The sequence below is a fragment of the Notothenia rossii genome (genome assembly GCF_949606895.1).
Source record: "Notothenia rossii genome assembly, chromosome: 4".
Lineage (NCBI taxonomy): Eukaryota > Metazoa > Chordata > Actinopteri > Perciformes > Nototheniidae > Notothenia > Notothenia rossii.
The window spans coordinates 15,565,715-15,593,558 of record NC_136902.1 but is presented as its reverse complement, the minus strand read 5'-3'; the positions used below and the strand labels follow the sequence as shown (position 1 = coordinate 15,593,558).

General features: G+C 43.6%; 2 protein-coding genes across 3 annotated transcripts in view; both read right to left on the bottom strand.

Moving 5' to 3' along the window:
- Positions 1-3,199, bottom strand: part of fgd (faciogenital dysplasia) — a 52,186-nt gene extending 48,987 nt beyond the window's left edge. The window contains exon 1 of the mRNA XM_079678852.1: positions 2,897-3,199. Coding sequence (XP_079534978.1) covers positions 2,897-2,918 — 22 coding nt within the window. The 5' untranslated portion in view covers positions 2,919-3,199. The remainder of the gene's footprint in view (positions 1-2,896) is intronic.
- A 4,237-nt stretch (positions 3,200-7,436) lies between these two features.
- LOC307037766 (protein bicaudal D homolog 2-like) overlaps positions 7,437-27,844 on the bottom strand; it is a 41,931-nt gene continuing 21,523 nt past the window's right edge. Inside the window, exons 3-11 of one of the 2 annotated variants that reach the window (XM_079678855.1) lie at positions 22,332-22,484; positions 21,203-21,417; positions 20,871-21,117; positions 19,021-19,278; positions 18,699-18,902; positions 18,062-18,610; positions 17,413-17,564; positions 12,860-13,091; positions 7,437-9,621 (exon numbers count right to left, since the gene is read on the bottom strand). In XM_079678855.1, coding sequence (XP_079534981.1) covers positions 9,619-9,621; positions 12,860-13,091; positions 17,413-17,564; positions 18,062-18,610; positions 18,699-18,902; positions 19,021-19,278; positions 20,871-21,117; positions 21,203-21,417; positions 22,332-22,484 — 2,013 coding nt within the window. In that variant the 3' untranslated portion in view covers positions 7,437-9,618. Of the gene's footprint in view, positions 13,092-17,412; positions 17,565-18,061; positions 18,611-18,698; positions 18,903-19,020; positions 19,279-20,870; positions 21,118-21,202; positions 21,418-22,331; positions 22,485-27,844 lie in introns of both variants that reach the window. The other variant, XM_079678854.1, reaches the window with a different exon arrangement.

Below are 27,844 nucleotides of genomic sequence, written 5' to 3'. Positions count from 1 at the left end.
CTTCGCCACTGTGACTCCCCAGTCTGAAATGCTGAGAGCGCAGAACAGAAAGGTTCATCATTTAACAGAATTTGCTTTATTTATAAGACTCATATCTTGGTTTAACTGTGGGGTCAGGACATTTGTAAACTAGATTGACATAAAGACAAAGAAATATGGCTCTGTCCAAAGTTAATTAATAAACCTAGGTGGAGGCTTTTGTTGGAGCTATTTCTTGACAGAAAACGGCCTTGCTCAGTGATTCTGTGCAGCATTTCTGGTTATAGTGTCGATAGATAGAACAAACTGGTTGTATTAAAGTGAATGAACAGCTGGTTAAAAAGACTGCCTCTTCCATCACCACCCTGTTTGCGTCTTTTAAAAAGGTAAAATGTCATAGTAGTTAAAAAACCACGTGTTAACCAGAAATGTGCTGATAAGTTTCTTGGAAGTCATGAAAAAAAGCATTGAAGAAAGACTAAGCGACTGAAGAAATATCAGTCAATTCAAGATTCATCTTACTCTAGACATCTTACCACCTGGATCATTTACATTGACCTTTAGAGACACATCGAAATGCAGCAAGGGTCAGCATCACATGTTCATTTCTGTTCGGACATCAACAGGTAAACTGACCAACAGTGTGTGGACTACACTTGCAAAGGCTTGGCAGTCGATCAAAGTTCATTAAAGTGTGGGGGAACAACAGCAGAGCTCAAAGAATAAAAAAGGAGGAACAAGGGAGGCTATGCAGATACTATTCTCACTATCCTCCTCCCTCACTCTGTGCTCTGTGTTGATTTAACACAGAGGGGAGATGTTTACATTGGCTTGGTTAAACACAGACAGGCCCAATAGCTTTTGTTAATAATAAATAACCTAAACAGCCACCCAGGACATTTATGGTGGAGTATCAAGCTACCACACGCCGACCACCACCTACTGCATCTGTGGAGAAAAGACCCTCACCCACTTCTAAGTGAACCCGATGGCATGCAAAGTTTAAGACTGAGAGTGAAGCATGTCAGAGAAGTTTAATGAGTTGGAAACTAGTCAAGAGGAATGAGGTGGAATTAAAACTGAAAGGCATGCTATCTATCCCACCGCAGTTTGTTTGTGATGTGGTTTATTTTAATAGATTCTCTGATGACTTGAAGCGAGCAGCCTACAACCCTGTTGACCCTCCCATCGTAAACACAAAAATAAGCATTAGAGAGTGCACAGGCTAGTTGGGTTCCCATGTGGAAGGAATAGAGATGAGGGAACTTCAGAAAACAGAAAAAAAAGTTGATATATTTCATCTGACGGCGGCTGCATTGAGCATTAAAACTCGGTGTGTGTGTTGGGGAGGTTTAAGGCAGGGGGAGAGATTGATCGGGGACAGTGTGGGAGAGAAAGAGTGAACTGCAACAAAAAAAAAGAGCCAGGCCTTGGGAACGAGTGTGTGTGTGGGAGAGAAACGATGCACTGCTGGACTGCCGGAAAAAGAAAGTCAGCCAGGAGGACGGCAGATCGATTCCTCCCCAGAGCCTCACAACAAACACACTCTCTTTTTCTCTTTTTTACCTCCACTGCAGCCTGATATCATCCCATCAGCACTTCATCTCTATCACTACACCCTCCCCCTTCTTTGTCTGCATGCTAGCAGCACTTTATTTCGTGGCCTTTGTGAAAGATTGTAAGATTTAGCAGAATTTTCTACAGAGTTAGGTTCTCACAGTAACACATTGTGCTTAGCTGATAGTATTATTAAGCTAATGCCCCAGATCTGTCATCTGTAGACCTGAAGAATACAACACACCAACAATACTTTGGACACGGTGAAAAATGAACTGCTATATTAGAAAGAAAGAAAAACTCTGCGTCCCCTCCTTTGTGATTGTGGTTGTATAGAGGTGTGAATAGGAGATGCTTCTCTCTCATGGTCAAATATATCTATAAGTAGTTCAGAAAGGAAACCACACACTGACAAACACTCTTCCTCAAACACAGAGCAGTCCTTCTACCCTCCTCAGACAGACTTGCATTAACACAACTCTAATCTCATGAGCTCTGCATCAAACACCCTCTCCTCCACATAAATCCTATTTCATACAGAGACAGTGTGGGGGATACACACACACACACACACACACACACACACACACACACACACACACACACACACACACACACACACACACACACACACACACACACACACACACACACACACACACACACACACACACACACACACACACACACACACACACACACACACACACACACACACACACACACACACACACACACACACACACACACACACACACACACACACACACACACACATTGGAGTAGAGAGGAATGACTCCACTTCGCCGTTATCAAATTTAGAAGTCTCATTTTGTGGCTTCCGGTCAGATATGTGTTATAAAGAAAATGGTGTGTGTGTGTGTGTGTGTGTGTGTGTGTGTGTGTGTGTGTGTGTGTGTGTGTGTGTGTGTGTGTGTGTGTGTGTGTGTGTGTGTGTGTGTGTGTGTGTGTGTGTGTGTGTGTGTGTGTGTGTGTGTGTCACAGTGGGGGGCTCAGTCAGATTGGGGCAACTGTGAGCTGCTTCTACAGGGTTAGGAATGGGATTGCTCCTTTTTTTTGCCATGTCAGCTCAAGCTTGCCCAGTGGACCATTAATGGCCCTCTCAGTGTGTCTCAGTGTGTCTGTGGAGAAGCCATAACAAGCAAAACAAGTCTTCACGTAGTTTGGGAGTTGTTGCAGGCGGGCCTGCAGCTGTCCCGTTGACAGCTGGCGAAAGCATTTTGGAATTCAAATCCTGTGCGCAATGCAAGCTTTAGCCATTTAGAAACAACTTAAGAAAAGCATATCTTAAAAAATGAGGAAGGTATCTGCTTTTAATTTGTAAAGGTGATTCACTTACCAGTCGCTGAAACCCCCTGCATCTTGCACACAGTTTGTCTCCGGTCTTTCTCTGCTGAATCCGTCTTTTTCTCGGAGAAACTGGCAACGGCAGCAGCTCCAGCCCACTAAACTCGGAGGAGCGCCTCCACTTCAGAGTCCCCTTTCCTGTTTACCGATTAAAACAACTACAAACACACTAGGGAGACTTCATGGTTTCCTAACGGACGCGAGAGACTTCACCCGGATAATTTGTGTGCAGAATAAATTCACTGTAGTCCTCCATGTAGTCCTTTCTCCTCCCTCTCCAGAAACAGAACTCTCTCCTCTGTGCTGCTGGGGGAAAAAAGATATGCGCGCTCTTGGTGCGAGGCGCGGGCACGACAGCCCCATTCATTGACTGTGAATGCTACAATGAAAGATTGGAAAAAACAATAAGTATTTTAATTGTATCCTTATACTCACAACTACACTTTGGAAAGTAGTCGTCTAATTTCGTGCTGTATTTTTCTTAATCGATCGTTTTCGTGTCTACTTACAGTAATGATATCTCTAAGTGATATTGCATTTTCAGCCATGACATGCCCATCGGCATTACATGGGTTGTCACGTGAAGTCATGAAAAGAACGAGGCCTATTTCAAGAGATAGCTTTGAAATGTCCACAGCTGCCCATTAGTGTGGAAGGAAGGAGCCTGGAACAGAGATAGTAACTGGCACTGTACTTCCATGTCACTGCTCAGGCTCTCTCCTGATCTCTTAATTGATTATCTTCAGTTTCCAAGCCAGCTGAATGGATGCTGCCAGCTGCCTCTGTGAATCATTGTTCAGCAGAGCAATAAAGAAAGGCAAAACAAATCTTGAATTAACAGATGGTTGTAGTAGTCATACAATGTATTTTATGTTGCAGGTTTATTGTCCTGTTTGTGTAAAGTTCTAAGTGTGATAGGATAAAAGCTTTAAGCTACATAGGCCTAGTGAAAAGCATCCTAGTTCTTCAATAAAGGCCCATAAGGGTCAGCAGAGTGGCATTACTACTTGCATGTACTTGCAGTTGTGTGCCACCAGTATACGTTTTCGAGTTTACCTTTTACCTTATACTACTTCACTAAACCTCAGATGAAAATATTGTATTTTTTACTTCTCTGCATTTATCAGACAACAATAGTAACCAGTTCCTTTTCGGATTAACATTTTACTTTAAAAAATCACATGATAGGCTCATTAAATACAATGCACTGTAAAAGATTAAACCAGTGGTTCCTAACCTTGTTGGCATGGGACATACAAAAATGCAAAAGCTAGTTTCTGCCCTTCTCGTGAGCCAATGATATGTTTGCATTTCTGCTGGAAAGTCTTAATGTCTAATATGAACAAGAAAATGTTGCTGATGATACTTCTGTGCTCTTTATAAAAAACTTTGAATGACAAACACAGACTTGTTTTGGTACTTTTGCATATGTGAAGTTAGACAGCTTGACTCTCAATGTATTTCCTTGATAATGTGACCAGTTTAACCCTATCCTCAGTAGCAGGACTGTGTAACTGCTCTCTGTGTGTGTTTATCTGTGTACAGATCCCCATCTTTGCGAAACACGTGTCGACTCAGCCACGCATCATTAACCTCTTTTGTGCCCGGCGCTGTTGCTGCACGCTTTACATCTGCCTCAGAAGAACACAGACAACAGCAGGGTCTCTAATGATAATGCCTCCCTGCTTGGCTGCTTGTCTGGCAATAGGTCACTTCATTGACCTGCACTCCTGTCTAATAAGCTGTATCCATACATCACCTCTCCCCTCATTTATACCCGACCACTGACTGCACATCAATCACATACAACCAGACATAACATCCATTTTGCACACACAAGGAAACACAAAAATAAACACTTTTGCTTGAACTTCTTTCTCTTTTTTTGCTTTGGTGAATAATTCTGAAGATGTCATGGCAGAGTCGAAAAAGGCCAAGTGTTTTATGGATGACTGAATTTGGGTTTTAAATAGACCCAGGCCCTTGTTAGTGCCTCAGAGTGCATGGAGCTGCCTGTCAGTCTGTCTAGGGCATGCTGGTCCACAGAAAGCAGAACACCCAGCAGCCCTCTGGGATACATCCTCTCCTCCGTTACCCTGGGGCTCCTCCACACAGAGCAGAAAGAAGCAACTGCATTCATAGTGAGGGAGGAGGGGAGATGGGAAGGGAATAGATGGGTAGGGAATTGAGGAAGAGGGGGGAAGGTGAGAGACAGAGTGAGACATGTATGAAAAGGCAATATGGATTAACAGAGAAAGAGAATGAGAGGCATATGTGCAAACTGCTGTATAGGTGTGAAAATCGACAGAGATAAGTGTGAGATGAGCTATGTGGAGGTGTTTCACTTCACTGAAAGCCACCTGGTGTAAAGGCTCCAATTATACGAATAATCACACTTTAGTCTGGGGTGCCACTTTATTCATTCACTCTTTTTCAAGTGCAAATTGAAGCTTCATAGTGATCAACACATCATCTTTTATGCGACACAGACATCAAAACCTGCAATTCTGGGACCACACCGAAAGTTAGATATTTGTGTGTGAGCCACATTGACACTCACACCCTGCATCCAGTGTCAGGACTAAGGAATGTTTCAATGCATCATGAGGCTGAGCTCACACTCCACAGGTCATACATTTGTTAACATCCTCAATGGTGTTATTTCTGCTCCAGTAAAGCTTTTCTGAAATGTGTGTATCAGTGTGTGTTTGAAGCAGTGCGGCCTGTCAGCTGATCACGACTTGCTGTCCTTGTAGGCTACACGTGGATTCATCACATGACAGAGCGGGCTGATACACACAAATAAGTCTCTTTGTAACAGGAAAACACACTCCGTCTCTTTGAGGCCAAACCTTGAAGAAACTTTTTAGGGATTCAGGCAGCTCATGAACAATAACTGTGTTACAGGGACCCCAAGAGGTCATATTTAATATTGCATCAGCTGAGAAAAGTAACCGCTGCTATGCTTTATGAATAACCCTCCATAATCGCAGCACCTGCATATTAATAGAGCAGGCCTGATGCCACGGACTGATCCCACTGACCCATATTTCCAGCAGAGCACTCAGTGGGGAAGATGCCTTATATAAGCTTAAGAGAGGAGAGGCGCATCAACAAAGGCTCCTCTGTTGCTACAGTGATGTCATCTGACTTGACCTCTTCCCTCTGGCTCTCGTTATTACTCTGCCATTCAAATTCAATCAGCAACGCATATTTTAGCAGCTGGTTTTTAAATTCTGAGAGGTATGTTAATATTGTGTCTGCATTGTTTGACAAGAGGTAGAAGTAGGTCGTTGTCGAAATGCTATTTTTTGTTTGTTCCTGTGCATTTTCTGATATGTCTATTGTGCTTTCACCATTATAGCGACACTCAACAGATTTTACGCAACAAGTTCAGTTTACCTGTAACAACGAGGCTCCAAGCGTTCCAACCCTGTTGCATTGCATTATGGGAGGAATAATATGCAGTGTTTTTAAGTGTTGACACTGGACTCAACGTGAGGGTATCTCGGACTCTGCTACTTCAATTTCTTTCTTTTTTTGCGTGTATATTCCACCAATGGAAGAGCAATACTAAATTACTGGAGTTACCATTAAATAACGTTTCCATTAAGATTCAATTGGCAATGTCTAACTTTTTTCAATGTGCTGTTAGAGGTCAATCAAGATTGATATTTAATGTGATTAATGCTTAAGGAGTGCATGATAACTAGTTAGCAGTCAACTCAAACTAGATTGTAAAAGTGAATGAATACATTATTCAATCATTCAGCTTTCGCCACTCTAAGTCATATGACTGACCAAACCTACAGAAAGTAGTCCAGGACCACTACTGTATGTGTTCTATGAGAAATGTTCAAAAATATTATGTACTTTAGAGGGATATCCTAACAATATGTTCCTTGTTTGCTATAGAAGGCTTACCATTTGCCTCTCATTGCAATGTTCAGTTTGTAAGCCACAAGGACTTATATTTGCTTTTGCACATCCCATGATACTCATAAAAGTCTAGACAATAATCCATTGAACATCATTTATTTTTAATTTAAGTATGTGTTGTTTTTGAAAGAGCCCAACAGCATTTCTGCTCCATTTTAAATGACTGCCAAAAACACAAACTGTAGAATTAATTGGGCAGAGCGCCGGTCTCCAGAGGCTGGACAGGAAGTGCTGGGTGCACCAGAGGTCAGAAGAAACTGGCTCCGATCATTGTGTGGGCGTATCTCCAGAAGGCAGGGAGAGGGGAGGGAAGGGAACGAAATGGGAAATGCAGAGGAGGGAGGAGCGAGGTTTAGGCAGGACAGCAGGGAAAAGACAGAGAGAGAGAAGGGTTGGGGGTGTAGGTGGTGGAAGTGTTTTGTGCATTGTGTGAAATGTGATCATGTCCTGGAGCCGCTCAGACAGCTGGGAAGTTCCCCTGCCCCTGGCTTCCAGCTGGGAACACTGAGGAGACACCAGGGCTGCAGACCATTCACTTCGCTGATTAACCCTTAATCTGCTGTGGCAGGGCAAAGAATGACACTCACACGACGTGGAACTTAAGTCACATTTTATTGATTTTTGGCCAGTATGACTACCTTTACACAGATATCCTCCCTCGCTTCTAGAAAACAAACAAAACACTTTCATAGGATTATTTCAGCAGTAATACATCAGACTTAACTTGTCTTCTCCTTTTTGTTTCTCCACATTTCTTTTTTTTGTTTATCACCCTGATGAAGTTTACATGTTTGTTTTCAATCCTGTGTAAAGGTCCCATGACTGGGAAACATGCATATGACATTGCGCTGTAATCAATATGCCACTATTCATAATGCACATTATTGATAAGGATACAGTACTGCATGACAATTCAAATAAATACCAACATACAGGTGAAGTCGTTATTTCATATAAAGATATCAAACTCTCATTATGGATCAATACTGAAACACAATATGACAATATAAAGTTTGCACAGCTAATTGTATTATCACAATGCTATCGCTTCCAGCAAACAGAAAACTTTCTCCTTTTTTTCAAATGTAAAAACATTGTTAGAATTGCACTTTAATTTCCTAGCTTATCTTCCGTATTGGTAACTTTAATGCCTCAACAAGCGAGCATTGGCTGTAATGGCACTATTCAAGCTTGTTGATGCTTATTTTGTTTTCTGTTTCCTGAAAACATAATGCTCAAAGATGATGTAAAAAAAGATTCAAGAGTAAAAAATATAACAAACAAAAACTGAAATTGGACAAAAAGAATGAGAAAATGCACTCTCTGCACATTTGTCTACAATACTATTGATATCACATTACCTTCACCAATCTACCCGAACACATTGCAGATGCTTTGAGCATTTTGTTCAATAACAGGAGGCCGAAGGGATTTCATTTGGTTCCCAAAGTTAGATAAAAAACCACCTTTTCTTAATAATACCCCTGAATTTGTTTGAGTGGGATCACTGACCTGCAGAATTCAATACAATTTCAGTTTTATTGAGCGAATTTCCAAACTATTATCTCACTCATGCAGACGGGGAAATTCCCTTTGCACTTATTGCTGCTCACAGTCATTTTGAACCCATAGTCCTCACCTATAAAAAAAAAGTAAAGGTCAAATACTAGTCTAAGATTCTCCCTTGAAACGATGAAAGGCACTACTGGTCAGAAACAAAGAACTAAACAAACCAAAAACAAAACCCCGGCGCTCGCTTGGAGAGCCATGGCCAGCTTCACCTTTATCAGTTTGTTTCCTCCGAGTCTTGATTCTTTTCAACCTAAACGGTGTACCAAGATTTGGCACGATAAACGAAGAGAGAATGAAACAATTCCAATTTGGAATTTAATTGTTTGCACTTTTGCAGAGAATTCTGAGAGTCAGTGATCCCGTTTCAGTGGAACGCCCTCGGTAAGAAGCGAGGAAAAGCATATCATACCACTCAAATGTATCCGAAAACACAACTTACCTATTCGAGTCAGAGCGTTGTCAAGTTTCATTGTGTCATTTTTGAACTATTCCTAGGAATAATAAATACATGAAAAAAAACCAGAATTTGCATCACCCTGGATTTTTTGTATAGAACATGGCGGTAGAACAAACACAAAAGAAAACCAACAGCATAACTTATGACGTAACAAAACAATTAAAACATGTTTATTTGATGGATAAAATCTTAAGGTTAAAGTCATAATAGTAGGTCTGTGGTTTGTGGAGCATTTACTTGAGTAAATAGTTTCCGTTATTTAAGTTTAGATGATTCAGGAGGTCGTATAATCCTAGAGTATTATACCGTATACTGAATAACTCACAAACCATACTACGACCACGCTTTCCTATAGGTTAATTATAGTCTGTTATAATCCTATATAATAAAAGTGCACAGATTGAAAAAAAAAAAACATGACTTAAAACGAAACAAAAGATGAAACCAGACCAAACAGTTGATTCACATGGAGAGACAACCCCATGCTTCTCATTGGAGGGTTTGATAAAACTCTGATCAGAATTCAATCTGTTCATTGGACCTGTGAGAAATTGGCTTCCAGCAGCAGCAGCATGCAAAGTGTCCTTCTAATAGCCATCAAGGCAATAAGAAGGAAGTGTCAGTTTATTCGACTATGAATCAGTGTTTTCATTGAGCGTTTTTGTTTTGTCCTCCAAGTCCAAATGGCCTATTTGTGAGAATGGACCTTGTGTTGGAACTTCCTCATCCGCATGGAACTACTGTAATTACTGCAAAATGAAGCAAAGAACAGATGATCGGCATTAGTATTATTTGTCAATTTAGAGTGACGGTTAACAGAGCAGCTGAGTCCACACAGACAAAGCAGGCGGCGGTTTGAGTTAGTCAAAGCAACGGAAGCCATGTTAGAATCTCCGAGGCAGCCGATGTTCTGCCAGGAGCATTAATGTGTTTGCGAGGAGCTGATGTGAAAGCACAGTTGCCAACAAATTCTCCTGCAGTTGCTGTTAGAAAGCCAATGACTCACAAGTACCAAAGCCTTTGTTCACAGGACAGAGTTAAAGCCATATCCAACCACCCAGGTCTGAGGACATGGGGTCTTTCTCATATAACATGCAAGTGAATGAGCAATGGGTTAAGTTGCTGACATGCAGGCTATCTATGAATCAGAGATGTATGCATCATGTGTTCAAACTTAAAGGGTGACTTGGGAGGAGCCTGCACGCAGAGGTAGGAGATGCTTTTTAGGGTGCGTGCTGTTATGACACCAGATAAGCCAGACATTGATTTCAAACTAGGAGCAATAGGGTTATTAGTTCATATAAGTGGGGGAGGTTCTAGTCACAAATACATCCTGGGGTCTACCTAGTGATCACACAGAGCCTATACAAAGGAGAGTAAGGGTCTCAACTAATTTGAATCAATGTCCTCTGGTCCATTGAGCGACCAGTTTGAGTTTCTTTTTGTTACTCCAAAAAAAAAGAAAAGAAGAAGGAGTTTCTCCCTCAGGAAAGTCCTGGATTTATTTCCCCCCGTTTGAGAGTCAGCTCTCAGCCAAATATCTGGCTTTCTTCACCAGTATGTTTGGTTTTCTTATCTCCTCTCTCAGGAGCTGGTTTACAACACGAGTAGTTCTCCCTCCTCTACTCTTCAAACCTTTTTCTCTGTCAGCGCAAACTGATAGAAAGCATATATCACACTTGTAAGTTAAGTGAATCTCAAACTTAAGAGTGATTGACCTCTAAGGAGGTGTACACGATAGCCTTGTCTCCATGCTGTGTGCTTACGGACGCACACTCAAGCAGGGTTGACCGCTGGCATTGTTCCTTTTTCATTATTCCAGGAATAATGAAGCTCCCTCTCTTTATATCTGAGAGGAAGGAATACTGTAGTTGGATCCTGCAAGATTATAACCTGAACATGATCGTATTAAGAATATAGACTTTTAATATATAGCATAGTAGTAGAAAACGCATAATTTGATCAATCTTGCAGGATTTGCTCAAATCAACCCTGCTTTTAGCATCATCAAGCTAATGTGCCTAATGATCCACAAGCAGTACATGGTTATATCAAACACAAGCCCCACTTATTTTTGTTCCTATTTGCGTAATGCTAGCTTGCAAAGAGTTAAAGCTATTGTAGATACAAAAACGTTCTGTCTTCATACATCACAAAACAATAAAAAAAAGTAATGCGTCGTGACCCTCCTTTCGCAAAGGTTAAAAACCTAATACACACAAGGGCCCTTCACGTAAACGCTGTATACACACAGGCAACTATCGGAAACACAACGTACGTATGTGAGGACGTTACCTGATAAAAATATTTCAAATCCTCATTTTAGCTAAAGGGTGAGTGGTGATGGTGGGGAGCAAGCTGCTGACGATCTAAAAAGAGAGTGGGTTGATATGGCGACCGAGTGACAAGACACTGATTAGAGACGTGAGGAGAGGGTTTTTAGCCACTTAATTTTTCAGAAATACTTTAAGAGCTTAGAGCGATCTCCCAAAAATCGGAGACAGAGGATGGGGGGGGGAGATGGAAAGGAACAAAGTCTCCTGAAGTAGAGACAGAAGGACAGGGCTTTACATCAACAGATATAATATATCAAGTGTTTGGGTCGACAGGCACTTTTGCCGAGTGGTCGGTTGGTTTCGTTTGCAGATTTATTGTGCACATGTGGGTGCCTTTTTGATTTGTGCTCTTCTAGGATTTAGTCTTCTTTGATTATAACAATATTGTATCTCTGTTCACAGTAATCATTTGATCCTTTTGAACAGAAGTAGGAACTTGAGGCACCAATGCTGAAATGCACTTCATTTGGGTGGTCGAGATCGATTTGTCAAAAGTTCTTTCTCTCTTTTGATAGGGCTCTGAAAGAATCCATCGCAACGTAATGGGTCACATTGAATAGCCCTCCTGTACTGTATTCCACCAGACACCAAATAAGTCCTCTTTTACAATGTAGAGCCCTGCAGGACATGGGTTCGTCTTGTCCCACACACCTGACGACAGAAAAACAGTTAAAAAGCTCATAAGCATTTTTAGCTGAAAAGCCATGCGTTTCTAATGACCCTATTGTATTGGTGTGCTATCATCACAGCTTGAATATTATCCGGAATAAACACCTGCGGTCACAGGTGCTCCTTTTTTTTGCCCAAACCTTTCCATTATAAAACCAGTAGCAATCCCACTTTTGAGTTTTTGAATCTCTGTTTAGAATCACACTGTGCTCCCCTAGCAAGAAAGCAGAGGGAGATTGCATATTTTAGTTTTTTTCTCTTCAAAGTCCTTTTGTGTCAAGTTTCTTTTTCTCAAAGAGTGACCTGATTATACAGTGGGCTGCTGGTCAGAGGTCAGTCCTGGAGGACCAGGACGGAGAGGCAGGAGAGAGGAGGGGGCTTTTATCAAAGGAGCACCCTTGCCAACAGACACGGGACGGTCATATTGACATCTTTACAAGTCCCCGCCCCCACAATGTGTTGCTGTTACCAGGCATTACACTCAGGGGGCGTGAACGAACGAGCACAAAAGCCGCCACCTTTTACATCATACGTACAGCACTATGACAGCGGAAAGAATAGACACTCCATTATACTCACAAATCCCCCATTATAACCGGGGCCCTATAATCCACATGCCATATATGTCTACTGCAGTCCAAACGTCTAGTGCACACTGTACATACATCAGCATTCCCTTAAGCGTTTACACTAGCACACACGAGCAACCGGTTAGTCACACAGCAGTCCCTAAAGGAGCGCAGGCTGGCCAGGGAGCTAAGCGAGCAAGTGGGGCTCTTTAACACTAAGGCAGGGAGGGTTTCGGCCGTGGGCCCCCTCCCCTCTGTACACAGCAGTCCTTGCAGACTTCTCAACCGCCTCAGTCACAGTAGATCTTGTACTTCTCGCTGCAGAAGACTGAAGGGCCTCCCATAATGCCGTTGGGCATAGCATTGTTGAGCTCTGGACGGCCGGAGCCAGAGCAGGTGAGACTCTGACTTACGTGGGGGGTGAGGGGGGTGGCGCTGGTGGCCTTGCTGCGGGCCTTAGCCCGGCTGGAGCTCCCCCCCCGGCGGGTATGCTCGTGATCGAACTCCAGGTCTTCCAGGCGCTGTGTCAGGGCCAGTTTCTGCTGGATAGCCATCCGCAGCAGGGAGTTGAGGGTCTTCTTCTCATCCTCTGCTGCAGCCAGCTGCCTCTGCATCGCGTCCAGCTGGGTGACATACTCGTCACAACTGCAAGAGACAGAGAGAGGGAAAACTGTAAGGTCAGGTATGTCATTTGGACCTGGAACTGAAAACAACAGCATGTTTTTACACCATCAATACTTTCCGTGTCCTACCACAAGATGGCAGTGTATGTTCCAAAAATCCCAAAGAGCCTTTTCCTCAATGGTGCAAGAGATTAGTTGGCTTTTAGTTTAGTTGAATTTACTTAAAGCTATTGGAAAACTGCACACATGATGTGTATACCTCAGCTGCAGGTTTTAGATACTGACACCAACAATAATAAAGACAAAAAACAACTGGAAGTGAAAATCTTCCATGTGACCTTTTCCTCTAGTGACAGTGTTATTTCCACCACCAGGTGGAGCCACTGATCCACACGGTGCAGATCTGATGAGACAAGCTCTTGCATTATGATCAATGATTTCACCCCTTTCTTTCCCCTCCTCTGGATTTCACAAGCTAAGATGTTCTCAGCTCAGTTTGAGTAATTTCAGCTGATATTTTACAAGTCACAGTACCAACCTCTCTCGGTCCAAAGCTGCCAACTCTTAATGTTTAAAGTAACAGACCACATGGTTCACTTTACCCGGCCCACCCTGTATAATTACTCACAGCTTTTCTGAATAATATGAGTAGCTTATGTGCAGAAGTTAAGAATAGAACACATAAACACAGGATGAAAGCATTAACACCTAGCAGTCAGTAAGGAAATCCTTTCGACGTCACCTGATTAACAGGCTGAGGAGGGGGGAGTCAGAGAAAGAAGAAAAATGAAGATGGGAATGAGAGGAATAAGGTTCATTGCTCTGAGCGATAGCTGTTCACAACCGAGGTCCACTTTTCCAGCTGAAGTGAGACTATATCAGTTCTATCTATCTCTTCCACCTCCCATCTCTGTGCAAAATAGCACAAGATATGATAACTGCCCCCTACTGGAAAATATCAGTGAGTGCTGCACTGCGGCATGAGCACCTGTCCCCCATTGACCTTATGCGTGTCTGGACAGGTATAGAAAGTGGGTCATCTAAAAGGGATTTAAAGGTGGGGGGAGGGGGGGGGGGATTGATATCTCCACTTTCCATCTGCTGTTGTGCCCATCTTTTCACATTCACTAAACCCTCTTCTCCCTTTCCATTACCCTGCTCTCTCATTCAGCTCTCTTTCAAATCACGTCCTCCCTCCTGGCTCTTATCTCGCCTCTCCAGCCTTTTCTCTCTCTGTCGCTAACTTGCTGCTATCTCTATCTGTTTGCCTGAGTCAGTCACTTTCTCATCATTCCTACTTTGTGGGTTGCTGAGTGGCATTCTCCAGTAATGACTGACACACCTCAAAAAAAGGGAGGTTTTATTTTTTATGTTGGCAAGCAGCACCTTATCCACCAACAATACCACATTATGCCAACTTTTTGATGTGGTATTTACTTTACTTGGAAACGCCCCAACCTGTGCGGCACTTCATGAAGTCTTTTATATTTCGAAAAACCACAAGAACGCAGATATCGTTGGTGATGTGAAATGTGTAATGTATTTTTGAAGTTATAACTGTCATTCTCTCAGTAGGGAAATGAGATCTTATGTTATGGTTTGGTCAGTGTTTAGTGGCTGCTTGAACTTCGGCACTGTAAACAGAATCCAACTTAGATGTTTCGTTATGTTGAAACACAGAATATTTTGTCAGATCTTGACCCTTTTCAAACCAAAATAAACTCGTTTTTGAATATTCTCTCGAGTCAATTGTGATTTTGTCACCCTTGAAACTGCACTTGCAAATTATTTTCTTGTTCTAAGAAAAACAAGTCTTGAAAGCAAAACCCGAGACCATAAAAACAACAAGCAGCTGTTTTGCCTGTGTGTGGTGCTGCACGTGGATGTGTGTCACATGAACTCTGACCTTGCCAGACCCTCATACAACATGAACCATACCCTCCCCTCTTGTGTATGCAGTTTGATTCCCAGCGGGACACACACCCAGACAAAGAGGATCAGCGCTGCTTCATTAAACCCAGTATGAGATGGGGGGCGACCCGGGAGGCAGGGGGTGGGGGGGGGCCGGTGCGCCTTCAGACGGCTGAGCCACTGTTGCGTGGGGGGGGGCGAGAGTGTGTGCATTTTTCCCGGGAAAAAACAGAGAAGTCTATTCTGGAAACTGGAGGGATACAAAGGGAGCCTTTTTGGCCTGCTGATGGGATCTGGTAGCACAATGGCTGATGGGGGTCGGGAGGCGCCTGCTGGCCTTTTGATGATGAATAATCATCATATTCACACCACCGACAAACGGGCACTTTATGTGAGTTTTGCTGTGATTATTTACACTAGCTAATGCCGTTTATGGCTGCATATGGAAGCCTCAACTATTGCAACATTCATGTGGAGTGCTACACGATCGATATCAATCAATAATGCCTCCAAAGAAACACACATACAAACTACCTCATCAGCTGTTGTCTGGAGCTTGATTGGTCACGGTGGGATGGATATCATAGACAGAGCAGAGAGGAGGAGGCAAGAGCAGAATGAAAGAGAGAAGAATGGATAGGGAACTAACAACAGAACAGCTAGAAGATTGAGTAAGTTTGAGGGGTAAGTGTGACTTTGGGCCAATGATTTGACTGCAGTATGAGCAGGAGCTGAGAGCATGTCCAGGCATGTCTTAGAAATGTTAGTGTTCACATGACCCCAGAGACGCCAGCTGAAGAGGCACACACATAAAGAAACACAGAGAGAAGCACGGAGAGACGAACAACATCCAACCATGTCTCCTGCTGAACAAAATACACTTTAAAAATCTCAAGTAACTCTGATCAAAGAGAGGCGCAGACTGCAGCACGAGATCAACAGAAACCTACACATTCCTTCAATTCCACTCCACTTTTCTTTGTCAAAGACCACACATTTGTATCTGAGAGTTTTCCACATCTCAGAAATCCACCTTTCCAGACTTTGTATGATTACCATGAAAACAAGACTGTCAAACTAGGCCCCTGTAGTGGGCTTTAACTTAAGGCCCGCCCCTTTCCTCTCTTTCTTTTCCAGATGACTAGAGGACCGGTTGTTTTTGCATTGAGGAAGGACGGAAGGGGGGACGGGAATACAAAAGGGCGGAGTGTGGGAAACCTTGCTCAGACGAGTCCCCCAGCCTCTCAATGAGTCCCCTGACCCAGCACTGTGCCGTGTAGGACATCATTTACATCACATAATCAGACCAAATGTAATTCATCTATAGGCAAAACACAGTGACAGGCTACGTGGATACGAGCGTCAAGATCATCACCATCAGGGGAGGGGGGGTCTTAATTGTGCAAAAGGAGGAAAACATGTGCATTAATGCAGACACTAAACAGCAAGCTCCAATGTGTTGTTGTCATCTTAAGCCCCTCCAGCAAGAGGCTTAAAGACACAGACACCTACTAGCAAAGGCTCGACTACTTCACAGCAAATAATGATCTCACACCGTCTCAACAATGAAACCAATGAAAAGTGATACAACTCTAGGGGGATCCTAGAGGGTAAAAATGATGTCATTAGTAGGAGCAAGATCTGGTTTCCTCTTAGCCCTGGTTGCCAGCACTCACTCTCATGTATGCAGACAGAGAGGTTTTCCTCCTGCTACTGATTGATTAGACACTGCAGGTATATGGATATGCTTCAGCAAGCACACTTCAAGGAGAGGTATTGAACTACTCTATGGGTAGGATGAAGTCCTAAATGCAAAAGGTAAGACCGTATCAGCATCTCAGCCGGATATATACGGGAGAAGTGGGCCTTAGCGTATTCAAAACATTCACGCCCACTCCCACGCACAAAAAACAAGCAGTGTGAAAGCGCAGTGTTGAGGGGTGAGTGTGTAATCCAGACCAAGATGAGGTGGGATTATGCACAGAACCTTTGACCGACTTCTCTGAGGAATCAGGAAAAGATTAGCGAGTGTGTCAACCCATTTAATACTCACACACTAAGTCACTGTTCAAAACAATAATTAAGTGACATATTTAAATGATACCCAGATGAAATACCTTCTGTGCTCTTTAAATCAGTATCAATGCTAATACTACTTCCTGAATGTGATTCTCCAAAACGAAGAAACAATATAAACACGTCACTTTACAATAATACCATACAGCCAACATATGGTAAACATGGCTGACATTGTGATGATAATCTTTAATCTAATATTTCGTGTACTAGGATCGTATAGTGCATGTGCATTAATTATTGCCATCTTGTCTGATGCGTAGGATTAATGATTTCGTGTCGGATGTGAGCCATGGAAGGCAAGTTGACTGAAACATGTTTTTCGGTGACGTCCATTGAGCAGACGTGTTTCTTACCGTGTGGCGAACATGGCTCGGAGAGAGGAAAAGGTGGCAGCGTCCTCCTTTAGGGCTTTGAGCTCATTCCTCAGTTTAATCATGGTCTCGGTTACCATCGCCTTTTCGTTCTCATACTTGCTCTTCAGATTGGCCAGAGCCACTTCAGCTGTCTGTGGGTGGAGGAGAAAAAACAAAGCGTCAGAGCAGCTGGAAGGCATTGGTGTTGTGTTTCCTGTCTATAGAATTCTGTTAATATGAACCATATTACCTATTACTCTGAAGTTATTAGGGCCCAGCAGCCTTTAGTTGTTATCGCTAGCTGCTGGTTAAAACCCATAGGTGTGTGGTTTATGAGGGGCTTTCATTTGTGGTCACTGAGTAACCACACACATACTTTCAAAGGGCTACCAAAGCAACTGCATACACACTGTGTGTCTGGGTCGTTGTTAAGGGGGGGTGCTCTCCAATCTTAACCACACATATTCTCTGAGCAGCTGACAACATTGCTGCCGTCTCCATCAATGTTTGTTATAGATCTCGTCTGCATCGCATTTGCTGCAACAGCTGAGTAGACCTGAAATAGCTGGCCTCTTCTGTCTTTCAAGGAAAACTGACACGTGTTTGGGAGCGATACATTCTTAGTTAAACCAGAATTCTCGGTGCCTACCTGTTTGTTGGCCTTGAGGACAGTCCTCAGGGTTGCAATCTGTTCCCTCTTGGTGCTGAGCAGGGATTTCAGTTTCAGGATCTCCTCCATGCAGGCCTCCTTGTCCTTGTCGGCCACAGTGCCGAGCTCCAGGGAGGCGACCCTCTGGCGGGACAGCTCTGTGGTGCGGTCCACCGCCAGCTGCAGGTGCTTGATCTGGTCTCGGATGATGGCCACCAGGTTGTAGATGTTCATGGGCTCGCGGCGATGTTCAGACCCGGGGGAAGGCAGCGAGGAGACGGGGGAAGGGGCTCCGTCAGACAGGTCGGTCCTACCAGGCTCAGGGAAGAGGCCCTTGGTGAGCAGGATGGGAGAGCGGCGGCCACGACCCTCAGGGCTGCTCCGACTTCCCTTACCCTGCTTGTAGAAGTCCAGCATGACACGGTTGGGTGTCTCGTTGTTGCACATGCAGACGTGGTTGTAGAGGGTGGCCAGTTCTTCGCTGAAGGTGACCAGCTCGTCCTGTGCAACACTAAGGCTGCCCTGAGACTCGCCTGCCACGTCGCTCACCTGCGAACACAGAGAAAGAAGCGTCAATGAAGCTGCGTACAAGATTAACTATTTATTTGATCATCAATAAAAAAGAGTAACATCTCACCTTGCGCAGCTCCTTTTCTAGCTTGATCTTCATCTCTCTTTCTGTCTGACTGGTCTTCTCCAGAGTTGCCAGCTTCCCTCCCAGCGTTGTGACGTCATATTCCAGACGTGTGCGCTCCTCTTCGTAACGTGACTGACAGGCCTGATATTCTGTCTTCAGAGTCTTCAGTTCCTCCTTCAGCTCCCCTGCTTCGGACACGGCAACCTAGCAAAGAAAGATCAATGGTTGAAAATATATAAAAGCTGAGTATAAACAAAAGAAGTAGACATTCTGCTTTGAGCTTGACACATTTCATCTACCAATAGGAGGAAAGCTACCCTACCTTGTACTTGCACTCCAGAATCTCCGGTCCATTGATGTCCACCTCGTAGTAATCTCCGTCCTCGTTGCTGTCACGTTCTTTCTCGTTGTCCAGGGCAGACTGGCGCTCCTTGCTGGCTTGGAGCTTGCGCATGGCGCTGAGGTTCTCCGTGAGGCGGTTGACCTTTTCCTGATGCTCGGACAGAGCACCGTTAGCATGCTCCAGCTGTTTCTGGGAGTCCTGCAGGGTGGACAGCAGGTTGACCTTCTCACGCTCCATCTGAGGAGAGAGGCAAAGACATGGGAGGTTATCATACTGTATTCTGTAATCAAAGTACAATGCTCCCTGCTGGGCCTTTCACACATTTTACATTTGAATTTCGCTGTTACACGATAATGTGAATGGTTCCTGTTTTGAAAATATATCATTTTAAATCAGTGGATTATGTGGCATGTTGCGACTCAGGCTTGTGTTGCTAAGTTAAGTGAAGCTTATCAGTCAGGATGACCTTGTCGATTCTCCGGACTGCACTCAGCTCAGAGGGTCGTCTTACACACCAGCAGCCAGTTCTGCTGATATAGGCAGCCAGCTATTTCAGAAGCTGATCTGTAAATAATGTAAAAGTATCATGTGTATGCTCATCTGCATACATTTTTTATGAATGCGGAATAAATATGGAAAGTTTGATTAAAATGCTGTGTCATGTTAAGGAGCTAACTGTTTCATATTCCTTTATATCACATGTTAAGATACAAACAATGTTAATAAAAAAAAGACTTGAATAAATAAATAATCTATTAAATGACTGATCTTTTCATGTATTGATCTATTCCTGCAGAACCCATATTGTATGTTGTTAAACATCAACAAGAACTAATAAGGTGAAACACAAGGAGTGGACGTCTAGGACCAATCATTGAGTAGCTAATCAATAGACGGTACGAGAGGAATAAGAGGGCTAGATGAGTAAAGGAAGGTTTTTGTTTGCTCTGCTCTGATTCCTCACTGGAATCCGTGGAATGGCCTGGCAGGAGGCTTCAGCAGGCGGAGTGACACGCTGCGGGTCATACCAAACACACAGCTTTGTCAGCCAACCAGATCCGGCACAATGATCGGGTTGAGAAGTAGAACGGTGTCCTTAGCAGGGCAGCATTGAGATAGCTTGAACTTTACTTTATTAATCCGGCAACCGTGTTTATGTTTGATGAAGGGAGAAAAAAAAAAAGAATCCCTTGGTTCTCAAAACAAGGGATTATTGGTTCCCCATACTTTCTGGTAGCCATGGTGCCCAATCAGGCGTGGCTGGTCCACTGGTTATACCACCCGCTGCCTCCCGGCCCAGCACAGCCTGAAGGGGGGGTGTGTGTGTGTGTGTGTGTGTGTGTGTGTGTGTGTGTGTGTGTGTGTGTGTGTGTGTGTGCGTGTGCGTGTGCGTGTGCGTGTGCGTGTCTGTGTCTCCATGGATTAATTTAGAGGATTTAGTCCCTGTAGCAACCTGGGTCAGGATCTACCGACTCAGTGTTTTAGACACACCTCTGGATTACTCAAAAACACAGTCCTGCTGATTTATTTTATGATAACTACTTAATAAAACATTTAATAAGCATTGCGATTATTTATTCCCATATCAAGAATATCTGGAGGATGTCAAAGTCAATTTTAACTTTGACTAGTCGAGGTACTATAAATCTTTGACTCATTAGCTTGCTATTAATACACCTTAAAACACAAACATTTACTTCCCAATCTGGGAGACTGCAATTGATTTATCGTTTCTTACTTGTCCGTGGAATGGATGGTTATAATGTTTGGTTACCAATATGTTTTACTGTTTACTGACACAAATGTTTACACAGTTGTTAATAACAAACCTGCATCAGCTGCTGTTTGAGCTTCTGGATCTCTGAGATGTTCAGTTCGCTCAGCAGGTCGTCCACCAGGCTGGGGGCGGGATTGAACAGCTCTTCCTTCTCGGGAGAGGAGATGCGGTTGTTGTAGGCGAGAGCATTGGCCAGTTTGGTGAAGCCATTCTCAAACTCCTGCAGAGCCTCGTCGTTGTTGGGTTCAGTGGAGGCATCGTCGCTGAACTTGAGACCAACCAGAGAAATGCTGAGAGGGCTGAGGGGAGAAAGTAGGAACAGTGTGTTATCTTTTGTTCTTTACAGTGTTTGCTGAGTCCTGTGAACACTGTGTGTGTTTTTACCTGTGACAAAGAGTGTCTCCAATGTTCATGTAGTGGGACAGCTCTTTCCTCAGGGATGCTTTCAGCTCTCGCTCAGTCTTGATGGTCTCCAGGGCTTCAGCTAGCTGACGCTCTGCGATCTCCTTCAGGCGGATGGCATCCTCCAGCTGGCTGTTAAGGAACTGAGTGTCCTCCTCTTGACGACGGATCTCATGCTTCAAACCTTCAAACTCCACCTAGGTAAAAATAGAGGTGATGGAAGACTATCGATGAGTTTTGAGTTGACAGAAAACGAAATACAACAAGATGCAGCTCAAATGTAAACAAGCAGTCAGACTGGATCATGTGTGGCAAACCGGCTGCATCAAACAGAATGACATTATACAAGATAATGTTAATTGAGAGAATATCCATTTAATTTCCCTTTCTAATTAGTTTTAAGTTAATTGGATTTGGGAGTCCTTTTTACATTGGATGTCTTAAAAGTAGGAGCCGCCTTTGTTTGGTTTCATGCCCTCTGTGATGAATATGGAGAACAGAATCCGACGAGGCGCATATGCAAATAATTAACAGCTCAAGGATAAAAGCTTACACTAAATGGAAATATCCAAGCTCTGTATTATGTTTGCAAATGTGCGAAGGGGATTTTATTTTTCTTTCCACTCATTTGACTAAACCAAGGAAGTGTTTTTTTTTTTTTACGACAATGAAGTGTTAGAATCTCTCTGAATAATGATAGCTGCTAAAGAGTCGGTCAAACACTTCTACAGCCAGGCGGCAGAAAAGAAAAAAACAAAGGCAGCTACTAATCTGGTTGCTGTATCGAAGGATGTTTTTATTATAGTAATTAAATCTGAATGTTAAAGCTTCTTTTGGCTGTCTAATCAGCACAAGAAGGAGACACACTGAGAGCCAATGAGAGGGAGGATGAGGGCCTGTAGCGCGGCTCAGATGCTGTTAGATAGTTTACAGTACATGTGTGTGTAGAAAAAGTACTACGCTGAGAGGCCTGAAACTACCCGTTTAATTAAGCCTTGCCAAGAAGGCTCCCTGATAACCATCAACAAAGGCAGATTCAACAGGAAAGGGGATGTTCTGCTGTATGACTCAAACGTTGTGCATCAGAGCTGCAGCCCAGTTTGATCCTCACCTGGCTCTGTTTGAGCATGGAGACCTGCTTCTGCAGCGAGATGTTCTCCTCCTCCAGCTCGGTGTAGTCCTGCAGCAGACGAGCCTCCCTGAACTTGTACTCCTTGATGTCATCACGCAGCTGATTCCTCTGGAGCTCCACCATCTGGCTGTTCTGTAGGGCAACAAGAGGAAGGGCTTGTCAGTGACCGCCATTTCAATTTCTTTTGACCGAGGGTGGGAGAGATGGCCATGATTGGATATTGTTGCTTTGGTATAACGGTTAGTGTCACATTGGCTATTTAACACTTTAAATCTTGCTCGATACAAAAAGATCCCATCTGGTCCGACCCATCGTGTGCGTGTGCGTGTGTGTGACTTTGGTGTGTGTGCCTGTTCGTGTTTGAGAGGGAAGTGCCAGGTGTCTCTCCGGGCAGTGGGCCACAAGTGTGTCTGTCTGCCAGCTCTGAAAGCACCACAGAAACCGAGCCGACTTATCTCTCTCATGGTGACAGACATTCAATAGCCAGAAAGCTGTATTAGTCTAATTTTCTAAAGAGGCGTTAAATTAGGCATGGTTCCCTATACAGAAGTATTAAAGAACTTACCGGCACAAATTGTAGAATCAAGTCGTTTTAGTTGGAACTCAAAATCTGAACATCTGACTATTACCAGTTCATATGTGATCATATTTGGAGCTATATACTGCAAATGTAGATCCTTTCTGCTCAGGAAAGGCATCATGAATTACGTAAAAAGGTAGAGATGTAAGAGAAATGCCCTTCCCCCGCTTATAGACTGCCACACAAAGCGAAGGATCTGATCAGCCGTACTTAGCCACCTGTGTTCTACTACCTCGTCTATAGCCCTGTTTAACCCTCTGTCCTCTTTCTTCAAGATGTGCCCGTGGCTTCCTTTCCCTGCCGACTACCTCGTCCCAAAACACAAGAATCCCACAGGACACTTGGGTGGGGGGAATCTTAGCCGGCGGCTGTCAGAGAAATAGCAAATAAAAGCTCTGAAGTAAGGGGATACTCGGTGAAGGAGAGTGGGCCTCAGCCTTTTTGAACTGAATAAATGAACATGCAAATGTGTGTGTAATGTGAGAAAGAGTGTTTGAAATAGATCTGTGTTCAGCACCGTCTGATCTGACCTTGAATGTGTGTGTGAAAGTGAGCGTGTGACTTTGGACACTAACAGCTCGTGTTTTTATCTCCTGATCAAGTAAGGAATGTATGCAAATATGTGTGTGTGACAAAGTGAGAAAAGAACAGCAGTCTCTTTATCTACTACAGTATAGTGAGCATTTGCATGTGGCTTTGAATATGTGTGGGATGTGTGGCTTTCTCTCAGACGAGTTGAAGGAGATAACCTAATACCAGAGGGACAATTAGCCTCTCAATCCCTCGCCAGGTGGCCCCTTCCTCTCACACCGTAACCATGTGGCCGCATCAATCCCTGCTCTCGAATCATAGCAGCAACCAGAGGAAGTCGATCCTGAGAGGCTTTCATTGTGCAGATGTTCTCATGTCTCCACTACCTGGAGGTTAAATACACATCAGTAATATAACTTGTAAAAAAATTGAGTGAGTAATAAACTGTTGATGACAGGCTCCTGATGGCTAGATTAGAAACACCTTTTGATAAGGGCCATTGGTTTGATCCCCTTAACAGTAATGAGCTCAGACACATGCCAATATAGGATACAGGGTATATGCAGGAATCCTGAAGTCAAATGTAATACCTTTTAAGACCTTTTTTAAGACCCTTTCCAAACATTTTAAGACCTCATCGCAACTTTGAGATCTAACCGGTTACATTGGCAACACACTTTACCTCACATTTACTATATTGATTGTAAGATAGCAAAACTAAACAGAGTGCAGACAGACTACTGAAGCCTCTTCTCCACATGAACTTCAACCTCTCTGTGAAGGTCAGGTTTAATGCAGTATGCTGCTTTGTTGCTTCTGTACTCTGTGCTCTTTCATTCCAGTAAAACTCCTCAGAAACCAGTATTTGACCAATAAACAAAACAATTGACAAAACTTTGAACTATGAAATATATTAAACTTTGGTGAGCTTCAGCGGGGTAATGCCATAGGAGCTCCCTCACAAATACCCAGGGGTTAAATTGGGCTGGGGCTGTCCGGGGCATAGGACGATGCTCTGACGTCATCACCCTCACACATTTGTCATATGTTTTCAAAAAACGATATATATGTTAAGACTTTTCTCGTTCTTAATATAGACTATATTTAGGGTCGATATGTGTTGACTTTACTTTAAAATAGCAGATCTCTGTGACCGGATATAGTTTGGCTTAGTGAACATGTGTCTCTTCCTTGGAGGAGCAGCATCACCCGGACTCCGCAGATCCTCCGAGGCTCCTCCGTGCAGAGAGCCTGCACTGCAGCGGTTTGTGTGAGCGACGTACAGTCAGGGGAGGCACGGATTGGCCATCGGGAGAGTCGGGACTTAAACGCCGCGGCTTTCTGGCTAGCACTTAGCATGTGGGACCGGACAGCTTTGATCCCCATCGACAGACTCTCTCCCCTCCCCTCCTCCCCACAGAGCGGGGCAAGGCAACAAAACTTAAAATAAGAAGCGGCATTTTACGGCGCGCTATGCATGGGGCCGTCTTGAGGGGATTTCCGACATGTCGTTTCAGTAAATTAAAAGGGATGTTGTCGTTGCTGTGGACCTTCTTAATACCTTGGAAAATGCCGTTTAATACTTTTTAATAGCCTTATTTTTCACTAAATTGATTTATCAACTTTTAATACTTTTTAAGACCCCGCGGACACCCTGGGATAACATATTAATACAGCTTTAATTGTAACCAACAATAAATCACGCTTTGTTAACAAACTAATGGATCTCAAGAGACTGTCACGCAACAAAACACTTATGTCTAGTTATTTGCTATATTAATGTACCCGCTTAGTTGGCTAACTGTGAGGAGTTTACTGGCAAACAGTATGTTGCTGGTTCCCCCCCGATGAAGCGCATCTCGTTTGCTCAGTGCAATAATTAATCGCTATGTGCAGAAGTGAGTTGCGGCTGACGTTTGAAGTTGCATTAATATTCATTGGGGGTTTTGCGCATGCCTAACGAGCGTGGGCGTTTGCTCTGCGAAAGCCCTGATGTTAGAGCATTACTGAATAATGCACGAGCTGACAATACAGATGAGTCTAACAGTAAGCCCATTGGTCCTGACATCGTAGAGAAATCTGAATTAAAGTGAAAATGGGGGAAAACAGTCAAATTCTCAATAGATGTACATACTCTAGCTGGCAGGTTTGTAGTATCAAACTATTTACACACTATAGTATTACGATTTTCAGCATATCACCACAAATTGTTTTTAACTGAACAAAGCTGTGCCAGCTGGTTGCTCGGGTCTTTTCCTGGCCAGTTGTGTTCCTCAGCTGGAGGGTCAGTGCTGCTCGGTCCTGATGAATACAGGCCTCCTCTGAACCTGATTATGATCATCCTCCAATCTGATTATTATGCATACAAGGGCTTTGACCTTTCACCCTGCTTCCACATCCTCTGCTGCACTGAGCCTCTCAGGAGCTGGGGGGTGGGTTTGCGCTGCTGTTTGACAGGAGTTGATTTGAGTAAACTCATCAGTGTTTACCGTGGCCATGTGTGTCCCTGCTATAAAGGGTGAATGACATTTAATCAGGAGGAGCACACGTCTCTCTTGGGAATTGTTGTGATATAATGATAATGAGTGTGTGTGGCTGGGTAGATACTGGGTGTGGCTTTAGAAGGCCATCTGAGGTGCCATCAATAAAGTCAGTGGGAAGCCTCTCTTGAGCATGTGCCTCTGTTTGCTTAGGGATGACCCCCCCGCCTGCTGTCACCACAGGTGACATCTGGGCAGCTGACCTTAATGAGCCCACACACATACAAACATGTCACTTCCATGCAAAGTGGGTGGTAGTGAAAACAGAAGCAGACAGTTGTACAGGCACACCAGAAACATGCAAGATGCTTGTGATATCGTATACGTTTAAAACTAAAGTAAGTACTAGTGCATTATTGTGTATATGCATGATAAAGCATAGTCGTTTGTTGCTCTAATGAACTCTCACTAGGCCATTCATGCTGCACTATGTCAGGATCGCTCACATTTCAGTGGGTCAGAGCTTCTTACGGTAGCTTCTGTGCTGTAGGAACTCTCACTTTTAGCTCCAAAGCTTTCTTTTCACCATTAAACTGCTCGACAGCACAGTGGAGCTGAGCCTGCTTAAATCTCACTGAAGCTTTGAGTATTTTCTCAATGTGTTTGAGCCCCTATATATAACCTCTACTTCTATGCTCCATCACTGAGTAAGTGTAGATTATGCATGTTTTTCCACGTTTTTCAGGCACTGCATCGCTCTTAATAACTAAAATATGCATTTCTGCAAATCCTATCATATTTACTAGCTTTTCTCCCCTCTGGTTTGGTTCCCTCGAAAGTGCTGCAACCCCCGCAAGAGACTGTACTATTGATTTAATAGAGAGACTCAATATAAATAAAAATGTTTTCTCTCTCGCACTCTGCTGACCTCTATTCCACTCTCCATCCTACCCACTATGCACTTCAGTAAAATGCACATGCACTGAATTTCATTCTCAAATGACTCTTCCTCCAAAGTGCAGAGGGGTCCCCAGATGCTATGACACCAAGTAAGTACAGGTCAATATTGCTTTTTTTTTTAACCCTCTGTCTTGACTTCTCTTTCAAAAACCACTGGCCTCCATTTCACCATTTCATAAACATTGACACGCTCATATTTCCCACCCTCTCTCTCCTCAGCGTGTCAGTGAGCCTTTAGAGACCATGTATCAGTCACATTTTAATTCCTTCCTCATACCAAGCTTTAATTCCACCATGTCTATCAGATATAAAAAGAAGTAGACAGGGCTCGCCATGTTGAATTCAGCTTGCAGATCTCAGGTGATACTTCAGATAGCTAATGAGTGAAAACACGTTTCATGTCCTGTAGGCTCTGCCGCACGTCAAGGTCATGTCAGTCTGAATTAACGGGTTTAGACAGAGCAAAGGAGTAATGAAGCTCAGGGGCCTATTGCTACTGTCACAGCTAGAATGTGGGTGAAAGCAGATCTGCTTGTATCCTCCTCTTCGCTGCAAGCAATTGTCATTCTATGCAGCCAACCCAGACTCCATTACAGAGAGACAACACAGTCAAGGTCACACTTTTCAATGAGACAATTAACATCTAAAAAGTGAAAGGAACCTTGCGAGTGTGTGGCTGATGATTCTTTGCCTACTGTGAGTGTATAAAAGCCCACAGGGTGAACGTGTGTCTACATGCACTTATAGTGAATTAGTGATTTTGAGGTCATTTGGATGAGAGTGGAGAACTGTTGGTGTGAGCACATTTACACCCATTATCTGCAGAGTGTGTGTGTGTGTGTGTGTGTGTGTGTGTGTGTGTGTGTGTGTGTGTGTGTGTGTGTGTGTGTATGATTTATTAGGATCCATTGATCCAGCATGGAAAACCTCTTTGGTGCTAC